The following is an 18,331-nucleotide window of genomic DNA, read 5'->3' on the forward strand; positions in this document are numbered from 1 at the left end:
CTTTTTATAATATTTGTGCATAAATAACATTTTATTTTCAGGTGTTATAAAAATTTAAAAGCAATGGCTTCAAAAGATGCTATGCCGAGTGAATTGGTTATGCTAAACGATATTCCAAATAATGAAAAGATATTGAACGAATACGTTTCTGATGGTTATCCAGAGCATAAAAAGCCTCCGTCAGTTTTATCCGAATATAACAAAATTAAAAATATCGATAATCCAGTGGCAAAACACATCATCAAACATTCAACTAAGTTGTCAAGATCTGTAGATGTAAATGAGTTTGAACTCTATGTGAGAAATTCGATTTTCAACAGAAAATTGGAAAATCAATACAAGGTGATTAAATTTAGTATCTAGTGAAGAGTTACTCTTATAAGCATGCAGTTTATTGGTTTAGTTTTGAATGCACTTTTAATAAAGCCCGTTGCTCCAGATTTTCTGATTGGTGCATGCCGGATAGTTTGTTACCTTAGCAATTATATGGTAAATCACAATTCATTGCTGTTAGCAATGATATGGTAAATCACAATTTACGATCTTGCCGACATATTTTACGATCTTGCCAGCCAGATTTCACGTTTAAGCTCTCTATTCACAATTTCTGTCTATAAGCGTTGCCTAATAACGTCAAAAACTGATTTCACAACAACTTCTGTCCTAAAAATTGTGCCGTATTTACGAATAGAGCATGTCCTATTCCGTGTTTATTATTTACATTTCATGCAATGCTCTGCTTCTCTTTTCCATACAATGTTCTATTTGTACACTTATAAGCATTAGTGAATTTTAGGCCAATAAATATGAATTCTGAATTATGAATATTTATAATAATCTATTTGAAAATGCACAAAATTATTATTAATCATAAAATAAGTAAAAATCTGGCGCAAAATTCTTGCTTACCTTACCAGAAACTTGTCAGAAATCCTGTTACAAGAAATACTGGCGTCGTGTCACCGGGCTTAAATTCATGTTCTGCTTGATTTGATTGAAAGTTTGTTTAAAAATTAAATAATTATTTTGCATATATGCCGATTTGTTTAGAAATCGTTTCGAATGTACTAGATGAATTTTGCAACATGATGTACATTTAAAAAATATAATTTAGTATAAATTTTGAATTTCGAATTCCCAATATATCAAAATCGTGGTTTAAAAAAATTACAGTATTATATATTATTTAATATAAATTTTACTATAAATTTATCTGCCAATTTGTAATGAATGTTTTTAATTTCGTATGTGATTGCCAAAATTGATGTTCTTGTATTTTATAGGCCTTTAAAAGTGGAATGCAGAAACCATATTTCTATGGACTACAAGAAGAAAATACAATCAAAAATCGGTATTTAAATCTAATTGCTTGTAAGTATATCTTTAGTAACATAATCAATAAAAGATATATTAATTACACGTACATGAAAATTATGAGTAAGAATGGAATTTCAATAAAAATTGTACAAAGAATACAATGTACACTATAAATTAGAAATAGGTGTAAGTGAGTGCTAGTTGCAAAACTAGTAGTCCTATAATATTTTCGGATGTTCTATAAGACCTTGATTTTATCATGATATCATCGTCATCAAAATCGTCAATATTTGTTAAATAATTACTTATAAACAAATGCCTTGAGCAATTTTTACCCAATAGTAATCAGAATGATTCCCAATCGATGATTGAATTTTTTCAGGATTTTTGCGAAGATGTCGACAAAAATTTCTAAAGAAAAAATAAACAAGGCATATCTAAATATTGAGTTTCATAAATTACTTTTTTTATTCACATACTCACACATATAAATGTTTTTTCTTATTCTGATGCCAAATAATTTATAATGTTAGATTTACTCAAAACCTTGAGTAAAACAAAAAATAACCAAAACAAATTTTACAAAGAAAATATAAACTTCTTCGGAAAGCTTACTACGAAGCTTTCTTAGTAATAGCTTTATTATTCGATTATATGTTGTATTATATTACATCATATATATTACAATCTATATATGTTTTTTACTTTTAGACTTTATGTAAAATTATGTTCCATTTTTTTTTAATAATTACCTTAGTAAATATTAACACTTGCACTAGGCATTTCGTTTTCATCATTTTTGCTAATTTTTGTTAAATTGAAAATAAAAGCTCGAAATTTTTAATGTAATAAGCTATATCAATCCGCCTTTGGAATTTTATATTCGACAATTTTATCGTTCATAACGTATTATATTTTAATTAGCTCTAATTAGTAGATACTCGGGGTATCTACTAGTTTGTGATCAACTTAATTTTACCATATATTTGTCAGCATTATCTGCTTAATGTAATAATATATACAGATTGCAGAATAAAAAAAATCATAACGTATTGTTTCATATAAGCACACCCGTTGTATATAAAATTTACCGATATTTGATTGGAACTTGTAATTTTATTATCAAGTAATTGCGAAAATTCAATTTAAACCTATGATTTTCTAAACCTCGGGACGAAAGGTTTAAATCCGAAACGAATATTATCGGGAGTATTCCGGCCAAACCGGGACGTATGGTTACCTTAATAATACCACAACAAGTAAACTCACAATTTTATTAGTAATACTTTTATTTCATATAGAAATTGACATTAGTAATATATATAAATTGAATTGTTGAAATCACAGAAATAGAAAGATCACAGAAAGAGTTAAAGATCACAGCTTTAGTATTTAAAAAGCACATGCATCAGTTAATAATCAGAGCAGCAATCGTTGAGAATAAGGGCTATTCCAAATCACCATTTTTTAAAAAGCATGCTATCTTTTACCTTGTGCCCTGGCTTTGGCAACATCTGATGCTTCGAGAGTGGTCCTCAGCAACTTTTTACGTTTCTCCTCTCTAAAATCACAAGCGATGTCCTTAGATAAATCTTCGATGATTTCCATAACCTGGTCTGAGTATCTGTATAAATAAAAGTACATAATTAGGTCGCTATATTAATGGTTCATTCTTATTTTGTAATACAAAATAGAGAAACATACGTTTGCTGGATTAGTTGCTAACTATAAATCTATTATTTAGTATCTATTATAATAAAATTATAATTTCATCCCTTTTTTAGATTGTAACCAATCTCTTTTCATTGTTTAATCTAACAGATTGCAGAATAGCTTGATTTAAAAAAAAAACTAAAAAAATTATTATATAATATAAAATTTCAGCACATAAATGGTTCGCTCTCTAAAATAAATACTGACGCCATAACAAACGGTTCATTCACCATATGTGTGTTGATGTTTAGACAAATTTCCAAACATTTTAATCACACTTTTAATATTTTTCTAGTTTTTCATTTTTTTATTTTCCAAAAAAAGGGGAAGTCCCGTAACGCCGGACGGCACTAAGCACCGGACACTCTAATTAACACGTATTATTTAAGCGAGTATAAATCTTTTAATTTCAAAATACAAGTGGAAGGGGCATGGGGGGGGCACTCAGGTACAGGATCACGCGTCAAGACTCGTCTGTGACGCACACGGCCACGGCGAGAGCAACCCTTTCATGTTTTAGACCCAAAATCACGGCGTCACCTTAATATCAATGGAAGTAATTCTAGCATATTTATGCATTTACATTTGAGTGGTATGCAAAGATAAAAGTTGCACTTGATTGTTATCCGTAAAATGGTAGAATATTACTAGATCGTTTAACCAATTTTAGTAGGGGCCGCCAAATGAACGAAAATGTCTGTCCTTTAGCACCGAACACAATGTCGTCCCTTAGTGCCGGACAGTAAACATATTGATATTTCTTGTAAGAATTTACGTAATTTATTTCAATTATTTAATTTTGTTCTGTATAAGTGCTAACGGTCACTACCTATCCCCATTCTTCGTATTTCCTAGTCAAAGAATGAAAATCTTATGATGAATGCTCCAGCTTTCCGAGCATCGGTGTGGCCCAGCCAAAAGGGTGGATAAATAGTGATTTTCTTTTGCAATATCTAAGAATATTCATCAAAGACACAAGTGCAAACATTCCAAAGTGTGAAGATGGCTACATATAAGATCAATGCAGGTTATTTTGAAATGTCCGGTACTAGGTGCCACTGTTTAAAATCATATTTTTGATACCAAAGTTTGATTGATAGTATTAATTATTTTTTAGCAAAGATCGCGGCGTTGTTAATTTAATTTGATTTCTAACTTTGTTATCTAAGATAAATCATAATTTAATAAACATTTCGTAAAATATTTTTTGATTTATTTATAAATAACCTTAGGTGTCCGCCACTAGGGGACTTCCCCCTAAAACTGATTCATATATGATTAATTATGATAGTAATCATTAATAACATCTATATTATTATCCAGCAGATCAAAAAATCTAAATTATAATCGATGAGTCGCAATATTATTTTCAAAAAAAGAGAGCAAATATCATGTCAACTTACTTGCATCCCAAGCATTCAATGTTTATAAATAATTGAGCTAAAGTTACAAGTCTTTCTTCGGAATATGAGTCTTTATGCGTTTCCATAAATTTTTTACGTAAATTCCAATGTGCTTCGGTATCAGTTTCTTTTCGATATTTATCGACATCCCAATCAATGCAATCAATGTTTCTCTTCGTCATTTTGCGTTTTCCTCTAAAAACCTTAATTAGAAATAAATACGCTTGAATATACATTTGCTTGGAAATAAAATAGTCAATATAAATTAATAATATTATATTCAATTAATAGTCTCAATTATTATTAAATTCCCGTAGGGTAAGTTATAGTAATCGTAAAAAATCGAAAATGAAAATTTCTGAGTATTTTTACGTTTGGTGCTTGCATCTGGTAGGCATAACTTGGCGCATGACCCGGGCGTCCATTCACGCCCGGGTCATAATGCTACGTGGCCGAGAGATGTCGAAGTAACCGGGAAAGTTTCTGTGAGTAAATTGTTGTATTTTTATAATTAATTTGAGCGAGTTAATTGCTGCATTTTTTTGTTCGATTTCAAACAATAATTGAAGATTTGAAGCAACTTGCTACAATGGTGCTTTTGGACCCTAAGGTGCTCTACTAGGAATATCGGGCAAAACAATTGTTATTAACATTAGATAAAGTTTAATTGGTATTGATTATTTTTATTTCGCGAATGTTTAACTGCGTTACGGAAAGTTCCACTAATTTGCCTTAAGGCACAGTGCAACGCACTACTTTCTATAACGTTTCTATTTCTATGAATGTTTTATTTCTCATCTTCATATAAATATATCATACTGTAATGTACCAGGATTTCTGTTTGCAAAGATTAATATAAGGATTTCTCTTATATTTCGTTGAAATGTTGAAGATTCTGAACTAATTTAATCCTGGTTTATGTAAGTTGTTAATAAAACTCATTTACAGTCAAAATGAATTTTATTAACAACTCAGTTATGTCATAGATAGTCATCAGATATGTTATAGACAGTCTAAACTTTAGACTATCTGTAACATAAATTGTTCTTTTAATTTGTATAATTTATACGATATCTGATTAAAAAATATGGAACATCTAATAATCAGTAATTAGTAAATTTGATGGTTTGTTACTATCTGTAATAGTTTTGCATAAATGAACAATATTGTGTTTATTATAGTAAATAGTTAATAATTTACCATAATACAGCATAATTATAATCAGATTATGATATATTTTTTAAATTATTTTTAAATTTCAGATGATAGCACAAGAGTTATTTTAGATGCGTTGCCAAACGAAAAATACTCTGATTATATAAATGCAAACTACATTGACGTAAGTAAAGTTAATTCAAATAAATTTATAAAATTCACCACTTAAAATATTTAAAACTTTCAGGGTTTTTTACGTTCAAAAGAGTATATTGCAACACAAGGTCCAAAAAGAGAAACAGTCAACGATTTTTGGAGAATGGTCTGGCAAGAAAAAGTTTCTACTATTTGCATGTTGACTAACATCATAGAATCAAACAAAGTAATATATAAAATATAGTTTCTGAATATTTAAATAGAAATAATCACAATATTGTTTTCAAAATCAAAAGGAAAAATGTTACCAATATTGGCCGAAACAACAAGGTGTTAAAGAAACTTATGGAGATGTCACAGTCCAACACATTACTTCCCAAATTTATGCAGATTTTGTTTTTAGAACACTACAAATAAGTAAGGGCACGACAAGCTATCTTGTAAGTATAAATGATTGTTTCTTATTTGGCAGAAATTTTATAAAATTAATGTTTTAGCTGCAACACCTGCATTTTACATCTTGGCCTGACCATGATGTTCCCATGTATCCAGAAACTCTGGTTCCTTATATGAAAAAAATGCAGAGCCTTCAATCTGATCAAGCACCCACAATTGTTCATTGCAGGTAATTGTTCATATTTTAATTCTGATAGTTTTAAATTCAAAGTATTTAGCAATTGATAAACCTTTCAGCATGATAATGCTTTAAAATTGTGATAAATCAAGATTTATTGATATGTAAGTAAAATGAGCTTTTTAGTTGATGTTTTATTACTTCAAATAAAACTTTCTAGGTATTACCTTAAAAATTTAGTAGTTACTAAGTATCATCTTAGAATAACATCCATTAATTTTTGATCATTTTGTCAATGATTATGAACTCTTAAATTTTTTTATTTCACTGAAACATTTGATTTGATTTTATGTCTAAAGTTTATATCTGTCAATTAGACTTTGGAAAACAAAAATATAACTGGTTGTTATAAAAACATGAGAATCTTATAGCTTTAGTAGTTATATATGAGGAAGAAATTTTCTTGTGATCTATTTTCTCATGAAAATAACCGGTAGAAATACTCAGAATAGATAGTGTTAGTTTTTTGTTAAAAGAACATAGAATGTGAAACAAAAACATATTTATATAAACTAGTGGTGCATGGTAGGCAAATTGCTGGAACTTTCCGTACCGAAAATTAAAGTTTTTATAAAATCTCTAAAAACCTTTGAAAACTTTGAAAAAATGAGATTTTTGAGAGTTTCGAAATTTTTGGAAAATATTGACTTTTTTGAAAAATCAGATTTTTTTTTATATTTCGAAAAAAAAATATTTTCAAACTTTTTTTCAAAACAATCATGCTGCGTGGCTGTTTTAGAGAAGAAATATCAAAGCGCGTAAGCGCTGCAACGCAGTCTAACGGATAAACATTGGTGCGGAACCCATAGAAATATAAACAAAATTCATAATAATTATTAAAATTTCTATAAAATATCTGATAATGTGATGTGCATATATCTAATGATCATTTTTACCACCAAATGGTATTTTGTTTAACTTTTTTCACTCGATCTTTGAAACCGGTAGACCTGCTTTCGCAAAAATTTAAACGGTACTTCGTTTTGTCAATACAAATAAAATGTTATTTGAATTATTCAAATAGGACGCTCTGTTCTCTCAAAAACTGAATTGCTATTTTTGGCTCTTTTTGCTCGTACCTTCAAAACGGCTAGACCTGCCTATGCCAAAAACTCCTTATCAATACGAATAGAATGTTATTTCGAATTATTCTTTTCGGTTAACCATGTTCCCGAAATCGTCGACAAATCGTGTGTGTATCCGCACACACAACATATACATAAATCAATTTTTTCTAAGGTATGCCAAAATGTACAGAAACCTTTGAAACGTAAAGATACATAAAATTTTTCATTTTCGATTTCCTTGTTGATATCGGTACGCATACAACGTTGATGCCGGTACGCTTACAACGACAGATCTCTATTCACAAACGCGACGACTAATCACAATCGACCCGTATAGAAATGATATCATCGAGAGCGAATGGTGAATCATTGGCACTCTACTCTGCCGTAACGCACTTCCGTTGCATTTGTACGGATTTACACCCTAGTCGCGCCTAAAGAAGTTTTACTTTACTAAATTGCCAAATGACGGCAATCTCGAAATAAATATTTAACAGAGCATAATAAAGAACACATATTGAAATGCATCCTAACAGGTTGATAATCAAAAACTAACATATTTTATTATTTGCAGTGCTGGTGTAGGCAGAAGTGGTACAATCATTCTCTCTGATATGTGTATCAAAATGGCGCTATCAACTGGCCAAATTGATGTCCTTCACAATCTGCACAAAATTAGAGAACAAAGGGCCAACTTGGTGGACAACACTGTACGTATTACATAATTTGATCAACAAATTGATTGCAAGTCTATTGGAATCAAATATTTGATATTTACAAGTATTTAGAATGCTATAAATAATTTATTATAATTATTTCTTTACCATACCAATAATTGGGACTGTAGCCAAATAATATGGCATCATTCGTAAAGTCGAACAATACGACACGTTTGAACACGAAATATATGACAACATGTGAAGAACATGGTTGCTACAATTTTTGTGCATATCTATTATTATATCATTCTATCAAAAAAAACTATAAAATCTTTAAAATCTGTGTAATTGTTACTAAGCATAATACTAACATAAAGTACTACAAAATTTATAGACTGATCTATAAAACAATCCCATAAAGGAAGGCATTGTTGAACATAATACGTCTCACTCAATAATTTTTATGAAACCGCAAAACAAAATAGTTCACGTCTTCGCTTGTTATGAAATTCACTTTTCATAAAAAATAATTTGAAAGATAAATGTGTACAAAATTGAATAATTAAAAAAAAAATAACTTCGTGTGAGACAAAACAGTTGTTCCATAAAAGTCTGTTGTTTCAAAAAATATTAACAATTACCTTGTAAAGCCAGTATTCCTAAGATTTAAAAAAATAATAAATTTGGTTGTAAAATTATCACTTATTACTTTCAGAATCAATTCAAAATAGTTCATATGCTTGTTTTGGAATGCTTATTTGGAGAGTCTACAAGTATTCCATGTGAACATTTGCTAAAAACTGTAGCCGAAATGAAAAGTCGTAATGAAATGTTCAAAATGTGGAAAAAAATAGACGATGTCGCATGGAAAGATGACTTCGTTAAAGGAATAGACAGTGAACCATCTCAAGAAGATATTGCGAGAAAAGAGAATAGAAATAAAATTGTGCCAGGTAGATTTCTAATAATTTTAAATCCATGCTTTCTAAAGAAAAAAATATTTTTACAAAAATATTTAGCATTATTCTTATAATAGCTGGAGCCTAAAACCAAGCCCGAAATCCGTACAAATGCAGCAGAAGTGCGTTACGGTCGTTGTATGCGTACCGGCATCAATGTTGTATGCGTACCGATATAAACAAGAAAATCGGCATAGATAAATAAACATTTTAAAGTTACATTGTAGTACAAATCTTGATTTAATGAAAAATGCCTGAATCAGAAGAATATTTTACCCTGTTACTTGAAAAGAATAAATTAAAGTAAACATTTGGGCCGTGTACTAAACGTAAGCTTATTGATTAGAAATTATTTCTATATTAATCGTAGCTTCTGCAAATCTTTGAAGTTATTAAAATGGAAAATATTTTGACAGACATTACAGCTGTTCAAAGAATGAGATTATATCGCCACCAAAAAAGTAAAAAAATACAAGCAGTCAATGAATGTATGTTAATTCTAATTACATGAAGTTTTTCAAACACAATTACATGATAAGTGAAGTTGTGAAAACAATATTTATTTAGGCGTTGTTGAACATAATCCACTCACTGTGTGAACGAATATTATAGAATTTATTAATCAGCAATTACTTCATTTCTCTAATAAACGTTCATTTCTAAATGCTAATTACAATGACAAACCGATCATGTCATATTTGGAGTATCACTTTAATTACACTACTGTTTTTAAATATTATACATATTTTTAATGCTATTATAAATATATAATTTATAATTTATCATAATATAAATGTGTATAATGGTTGACAGTAATAAATGTGTGCATCACGAGTGTTACAATATTACTAATAAACATTATTCAAAATTGTTATATGATTTATTTATTTTTACTTAAATGCTATCTTGTACAATAGCAAATAAGTTTTACTTCAATCGCGTGTGAACCTTACGCGCACTCTTTTTATTGTTTACTATCAGCTAAAACGTTTAAAATAAAGTACTTTTATAAGTATATGTGTCTCATAATTATTTATACATATTCGTGAAAAAAAATTGTATTATATTAGGATAATTTGTTAACATATGTTAGAAGGATAATTTTACATCTAAATGAGGCAAATTTAGCCTAAAATTTTGGCCTACATAAGGCAACAATACTGTATTTTCTATCATAATGCAACTTTACAGGTGATAAAAGTATGCTTTCATATACTTGTTTATCTATGGCTTTCATGTTTTATAATTAATTTGATTATTTCAGGAAGACGAGGTCGTGTATTTTTGTCAAGATTTCCATTGACAAAAGCAGATTCGGATTATATAAATGCAATATTTGTAGATGGATTTCAAACAAAACGTCAATTTATCGTTACGCATTTTCCTTTACATCATACAGTTGCTGATTTCTGGAGAATGATCTCTGATCAAAATATATCTCTGGTCGGAATACTCAATGAAATAAATACAAATGATAAGGTAAATCTAAAACTAGTATATCGTCCCGTAAGGCAAATTGTTGAAACTTAGAAACAACTATTTAGTTAAAAATTTCCGAATCAAATGCCAATGATTCGTCATTCGCTTTCGATGAAATAATTTTCATACGAGTCTATTGTGATTAGACAACGTGTATGTGAATAGAGATCTGTCGTTGTATTCGAACCGGAGTCAACGTTGTATGCGTACGATATCAACAAGGTAATCGGCATAGATAAATAAACATTTTAAAGTTACATCGTAGTACAAATCTTGATTTAATGAAAAATGTCTGAATCAGAAGAATATTTTACCCTGTTTCTTGAAAATAATAAAACAAATTAAACATTTGTACCGTGAACTAAACGTAAGTTTATTGATTAGAAATTATTTCTATATATTATTCGTAATTTCTAAAAATCTTTGAAGTTTTTAAAATGGAAAATAATTTTAGGCAAGACAGATATTACAACTGTTCAAAGAATGAGATTATATCACCAGAAAAAAAGTAAAATATTGCAAGCAGTCAATGAATGTATGTTAATTTTAATTACATGAAGTTCTTCAAACACAATTACATGATGAGTGAAGTTGCGAAAACAATATTTGTTTAAGCGTTGTTTAACATAACCCACTGTGTGAACGAATATTATAGAATTTATTAATCAGCAATTACTTCATTTCTCTAATAAACGTTCATTTCTAAATGCTAATTACAATGACAAACCGATCATGTCATATTTGAAGTATGACTTTAATTACATTATTGTTTTTAAATATTATACTTATTTTTAATGCTATTATAAATATATAATTTATAATTTATAATTTATCATTATATAAATGAGTGACACTAATAAATGAGTGCATCACGAGTGTTACCATATTACTGATAAGCAGTATTCAAAATTATTATATGATGTTTTTATTTTTACTTAAATGCCATCTTGTAGAGTAGCAAATAAGTTTTACTTCAATCGCGTGTGAACCTCTTACGCGCACTCTTTTTTTTATTTAAATATTGGTTAAAGTATATACGTGTTTTTAATACAATAAATGTATAATAAATTAAAATTAAAATCACTTTTTCAGACTGTTCCACTGTTTATTCCAAATAAGATCAACAAAGTTATACGTCCAATTCCAGAGCTGACAATCCGATATAAAAGCAATTATGAGACAGAGTATTGTTTAATATACACTATAGACATGGAAGACAAAACAAAGGTTTATTTTATTATATATTAATATTTTCAACTCAATATTACTTTCTCAAAAAAAATGCATTTAATCAATTTTTCCGTCATTTTTAATATCTACTCAGTTTTATTCTTAGAATGGTTCTTGTTGAAAATTCAATAGCCTTTCGTTTTTGTAGAAGTCATTTACAAGATTACATGGTTGTATGCCTCATAAGTCATTTAATTGTAACATGAATATTATTTTCTAGAGCAAAGAAGTCAAAAGATCTATCAATATTGTACAAATAAAGAGGTGGAATCCAAATATTGTTCTTCCAACTGATCCTGATGATTGTCTACTCATATTTTGGGAGCAATTACAAAAAATTAACCAAAAGCAGTCACCGATTCTTCTAACTTGCTAGTAAGATGATATTTCACTTGATATGATTAATTTCTGCAACAACTCATAAAACAGTCAAATTCAAAAGCAATACATAAAAAAAACAGTTGATTTATAATTATGACAATCAAAAATTATATTTTTTTTTTGGTACGCATATATTTATTGTTGACCAAAATAAACAATATTTATGTCTTTAAAGAGATTATCTCTAATGAGATATCTCCTTTTTTGAGATTTTCTTTAAGATCGTATGGCCAATCTTCGAGTAGGAGATTTCTCATTGGATTCGTTTAAATATTTGTTTGAGTGACCTGGTAATTTTTCGTGGTATTTTTTAGTTTTTTCTTTTATTACTTCATTAAAAGTTTTCATTTTCAAATCTTTATGTAGAGTGTCATTCGTAAAAATCTATTTCACTTTTTATTAACTAACTTTTGATTATAATCTAGCGATGGATCTACAGCATGCGGACTGTTTACTGCAATAACTTTTGTAGTAGAAAAAATGAAGTTAGAGCAAAGCTGTGATGTTCCTTTAGCCATCCAAACTATCAGGAGACATAGAAAGGAATTTCTAAGAAGTCAGGTAAATAAAAAAAATAATGACAATTTTTTGGTTCAAAACTCTGAAAACCATTAATTTTAATTATTTCTCATATATTGATTACTTTCACAGGTTCAATATGAATATATTTATGACGTGGCCTTGCGGTTTCTAGAAGATTTTGAGTTATATTCAAATTTTCACTAACATCTTGACCAAACATGTGATATTGTATACTATTAAAATATAATTATATGATGTATCCAAACATTAAATATTCAAATATTTACCTATATTTTAATAACAATCTTTTGTAACCTCTAACAACAAATTCATTTTATATATGAAAATAAATAAAAATAATAAATAAAAAATCCATTTTATATTAAAAGTTGTCGTTGTTTTCCATGTGAAATAAGCTTCCAAATTTATTAATTAGTTAAAAATTTACTTTTTAAATTGCATTTGATCGTCGTTATCATATTTTTCTAGTATTTTGGATGTGACATGATAATGCTTATGACTCATATTTTCGCAACTAATCTTGTACTTCTGATCAGTTATTTTAACTGTACAAAAATAGATTTTTAACTTCCCGTGGGGTAAGTTATTGTAATTAGTTAAACCTCAAAAATGAAAATTTTTGATATATTTACGTTTCAGATGTTTCTGAACATTTTGGCATATCAAAAAAAAATTAATCAACCTATTTTATATATTCATAAAGCATTCGATTCAGACTGATAAGGAGACGTACTGAATAGTTTTTGGCAAATGTTGGTTCAGCCGTTTCGGAGTTAGGGAGCGAAGAGTGCTGATAATGATAATTAGGATTTTGAGAGAACAGAGCATCCGATTTGAATGATTCAAATGCATTCGTTTCCTACTGATAAGGAGATGTGCCGATAAGTTTCTGGAAAAAGTTGGTCCGGTTGTTTCGGAGATAAAGGGCAAAGAGTGCAGAAAATAATAATTAAAATTTTGAGAGAACGGAGCATCCGATTTGAATGATTTAAAAAACATTTCACTTGCTTTGATAAATTTTTAGCGAATCTAAAAGAATTGATAATTTTTTAGCGAAAGCAGGCCCGTTTCAGAGATGAGGAACAGAAAGTGTAAAAAATAGTAGTTTTTGAGATAATAAACATACGATTTGAATGATTCAAAGAAATAGTTGCTTGTGAAAAAACTTCAAGTTTAGGAAGGCAAAATATTCTCGCAAAACTTCAAAAAAAAATCAATTCAGTTTATATAATTCTTACAAATTTGTGACAAAATCCGTCATTCCAACTCTGCTTGATTAAGTTTTGTTCATTTACTTTTAATGAAAACATATTTAAACGTTATCGTCCAATTCATGAGCTCTTATATTTTGTCTATAAAATACGAATAATAAAAATTACAGTATTTATAATTACTATTTGAAAACATTTAAAATTTTTCAAATATTTTATTACGGTACGGGATATTTTATATACACCAGTTTTATATATATAACTTTATGCTTCATGATCTTCCGATAATTTAGATTACTTACAAATAATTGACAAAATGGAATTTATAAGTGCTTTATGAGCATGTACACTGTATTTATTAGGATCTCATTGGATTTTTTATTATTGGAGGCAGGTCCAAAATTTTCAAAGATAACACGGTGAAGGAGATATAATATAGAGCATCTACGCATCTTTACTTCGTAGAAATATAGAGGATCGCAAGATATATTAATTAAAAAGAAACTATATCAAACCCTTAGCTCTTCTATATCATAATTTTCTAAATACATTGTACATTGTAAAATTTTAAAAAAGTCCATGTAATTTTATATCCAATTTTCACTTGAAGTCATAGATTTCAAATATGATTTCAAGTCAAAATTGCCTTTCGTGGGCATAGCTGTAGTGGCAACATGCCACTTGGAAGTAAAAGTCATCACTATTACAACAATTGTAATAATTCAGCACATAGAGATGGAACAACTGTTTGGGTTGCCATCTATAATAATTGTAAGATAATTGATCACAACAGCTCATAGAACTCATAGGTTCTGATCGCTGTTAAATATATAAAAAAAAAAAAATTATATCCTAATTTTCCTACATTACTTTGTAAAACTAAGTCACGATCCCAAAACAACAAGCTGGTAATACACACAGCTTGACTAAGAATTCAAAAGTATCAATGAACAAAATATATGCAATAAATATAAGTTTCCTTGTTAGTTTGTGAAACGCGCATGCCTAATTTGTAAACGTTCTCCGTTCGGGAAATAAGTCTATATAAGGCGAATCGAATGACGTTACATGAGTTTAGCCAAAGCCCACATCGTTCATGCTGAATTGCCAAAGACACGACAAACAAGAAATCTTTCACTCCCATAAAACGCGACAAACAACGATCGCCCACGGATCACGCAAAATCTTACGTACATATATATATATAAGGCTGCACAAGCAGAGTCGAATGAGTACATCAGAGTCAGAGATCACGAATTCGATGTCAGTTCTATATCGATTGTATGTTGCGCAATGGCAATAACTATGTCTGTCAGAGATCGCCGAATTTTTATTGAGACAAATGTGAAGCCAACAATAATTCAACTAGTGGTATATGGCATCGCGCCTTAAGACGAATTGGTGGAACTTTCCGTACCAAAATTAAATATTCGAGGAAAAAAATCAGTAATCAATAAATATGATCAATGATGAATAACAATAGTTTTAAAAATTTTCAAGTAGATAATTATAATCACTATATATATTTTGCACAGTGACGATCTTATGGCTCAAAACACTTGAGAAAGTTGACATTATATTAGCAACAGGTGCCGAATGAATCCATCTGGGGATATATTTCTTACGATTAGAATAACGCATTTGAAATATATACATTTAAAATTAAATTGTAAGTTTAAATTCATACTTAAAGTGTAAAAATTTGTATATTTTTGAAAATTCTGAAAAAAAATTATTCTGAAAGTTTTGAAATTTGCTTGAATCGTATAAATGAACTTTAAAAATAAAAAAATGTTGGTATGAAACCCAACAAATTTATTACAAAATTAGTACACATGTTTAAAATATCTGAAAATTTGACGTGCATATGCCTAATGTTCATTTTTGATCGCCAATATAATTTTTTTTTACGTTTTTCGCTTTATCTCCGAAACCGCTGGATCTGCCTTACCAAAAGGTTTATCAATTATTCATTTCGTCATTACAAGTAAAATGTTTTTTGAATCACTTGAAACTGAATTACCGTGTTTGGCATATTTTTGCTCCGTTTCTTCGAAAAGGCTGGGCCTGTCTTCACCAAAAACTAATCAGCACGTCTTCTCATCATTAGGAATCGAATGATTTTTGAATCATTCAAATCGGTTCATTTGCGCGCCCGAAATCGCGGAATTGTATCTGAACGTACACTTACACACATACACATACACACACATACATCAATTTTTTCTGAAGTATGCCAAAATGTTCAAAAATCTTCATTTTCGATTTTTTTGCGATTACTATGACTTACCCTACCAGAAGCTAAAAATATTTAGGCTTATTCTTAGCACTTATCAATGAGTCAAAATTGAATCTTTTATTAGAAAACAGCGATCACCACCACGTGTTTCTTAAGGAAATACTCAGATGACAATTCTGCAACCTTCCTACTCCCCGCAGGACCGTTTTTAACAACAACAAAATACAAAGTGTTCCCAATCACCTTTCAATGTGATGTCAGTACGTTTGATTACTTATATTCCTAATCTTATCGCTTAAGTGAGCAACCCAATAGTTAACCTTTCTTTTTTGTTATATACTTATTTAATAGTATCAGCTATCAGAACTACTAACCCTATAAACTGTTTTTGTTTCGTCCAACACAATTCAATCTAGAAATTTAAGCTTAACCGAGGTTACGTTCAAATCAGACGTGATAAAAATTCGAAGATGTCAAAATAAATTACTTAAAGAAGTTTTGAATGCCCCAAAATATGTATCAAATTTAGACAATTACTAAAGCCTCCTCGAGGATAATCTAAAACCAACTTGCCAGAAAACTACGCCGCAACACAGTCATCTGGACATGAGTTTTGTGTTTGTCAAAGTAATCCGAATAATGGAAAAAGATTGATAGGTTTTATATTATGAAAGCAATTGCACTAGCATTTATGAGGAAAAATATTCAATCAGTGAAAGTAAAGTGGATATAAATATATTCCTATAACACTAAAGCAGGAAGGAAGTCAATCATAGTAACAGACAGAATAAAATTTGGCATTAAAATAGTCGTTATGACATTAAACCAGAATGCCATCGCCTAGAAACAACCGTATGTTGAACTTAAAATTTAGTCATGCTCTTAGGTAAGTTGTTGGAGCTATGGGAAGTCCAAGGATCCTATGCACTTCAAGTAATTGGTTTTCACTTGGAAGCATATAGTTTTCACTATAGATAGCAATATGTTTCCAAGTGATAAGGAAGCTTAAGCCCGGCATTGCTGCATCAATAGAAACACATTACTGTTACAGAAATTGTAACAATATAAATCATCATATGGCAACTGTTTGAATGTGTCATCTAGAAAAAATCTAAGTAGTTATGTCAAGTAATTCATTACAACAGCTTATAGAACCCATAAGTTCTGATCTCTGTTAAAAACACAAATCTTAAGAATAAATGGCATTACATTTGGTCCAAAATTTGGATAAATATGAGCTACAAATAACATGAAATAACAAAGAGTTAAACAATATTATAACTAGTGGTGTATAGCATCGTGCTTTGAGGCAAATTGCTGGAACTTCCCGTGCCAAAAATTAAAATTCTTGAAAAAGATTCAATTTTTTTTTTAACTTGGAACAATTTGATTTTTGAGAATTTTTGAAAAAATGACTTTTGAAATAAATTATTTATATATTTTGAAATATTGTGGAGATTTTGAACTTTTTTCAAAGCAATGTGTAAAAACAAAATATCGAAGCGCGTAAGCGCGGTGTCGCTGTCTAACGGATAAACAACGTTACCGAGCCTATAGAAATGTAAACAAAATTTATACTTATTATTAACATCTCAATAAAACATATGATAATTTGCTGTGCATATATTAATGATCATTTTTGAACGCCAGATGGCATTTTTTTCACTCTATCTGCGAAATCCTTAGACCTGCCTTTCCAAAAATACCGGTTTTTCATATCTACATATATATAAAAATAAGTTGGGTTTTCCTTCCTGACGAAATAACTCCAGAACGCACAAACCGATTTCGACAATTTTGCATTCGTTGGTAAGGTCTCGGGCTCCGCAAGGCTTTTCACATGGGCAGTTATACGTAGCCTGTTCACGAGTTGGAAAACCATCCGCTTTGTTTGTGTTAACGTCTTACCAAAAAAACAAAAAATGTAGTTTACCAAAGAGCACTTCAATAAAACGGATAATTTGCGGATTCACTTTCATTTACTTAGAGAAGTTCAACTAAAAAATACTTCATTTTTGTAATAGAAATAAATTCATCACTGTTGTGCAATAAAATCATATATTTCCTTTTCAAATATAAAACAAACAAAAAATTTCTTCATCTTTCTCACGAAATCATCTGATGGCAAAACGGAGTTCATCGGGTTTGCTAGTTGTTAATAAAAATAAAACGTTGTTTGAACAAA

At 29.4% G+C, this 18,331-nt stretch overlaps 1 protein-coding gene across 1 annotated transcript in view; it reads left to right on the top strand.

Moving 5' to 3' along the window:
* LOC113383627 (receptor-type tyrosine-protein phosphatase epsilon-like) overlaps window positions 1–12,879 on the top strand; it is a 49,258-nt gene extending 36,379 nt beyond the window's left edge. The window contains exons 10-22 of the mRNA XM_026621878.1: window positions 42–342; window positions 1,284–1,371; window positions 5,696–5,772; window positions 5,836–5,970; window positions 6,041–6,184; window positions 6,242–6,369; window positions 8,020–8,155; window positions 8,820–9,057; window positions 10,328–10,542; window positions 11,635–11,769; window positions 11,993–12,147; window positions 12,579–12,714; window positions 12,805–12,879. Coding sequence (XP_026477663.1) covers window positions 42–342; window positions 1,284–1,371; window positions 5,696–5,772; window positions 5,836–5,970; window positions 6,041–6,184; window positions 6,242–6,369; window positions 8,020–8,155; window positions 8,820–9,057; window positions 10,328–10,542; window positions 11,635–11,769; window positions 11,993–12,147; window positions 12,579–12,714; window positions 12,805–12,879 — 1,963 coding nt within the window. The remainder of the gene's footprint in view (window positions 1–41; window positions 343–1,283; window positions 1,372–5,695; window positions 5,773–5,835; window positions 5,971–6,040; window positions 6,185–6,241; window positions 6,370–8,019; window positions 8,156–8,819; window positions 9,058–10,327; window positions 10,543–11,634; window positions 11,770–11,992; window positions 12,148–12,578; window positions 12,715–12,804) is intronic.
* Window positions 12,880–18,331: the final 5,452 nt, after the last annotated feature.

Source organism: Ctenocephalides felis, unplaced genomic scaffold (assembly GCF_003426905.1).
Source record: "Ctenocephalides felis isolate EL2017-DRISC unplaced genomic scaffold, ASM342690v1 CF-g0.4_SCAFFOLD_03570, whole genome shotgun sequence".
Lineage (NCBI taxonomy): Eukaryota > Metazoa > Arthropoda > Insecta > Siphonaptera > Pulicidae > Ctenocephalides > Ctenocephalides felis.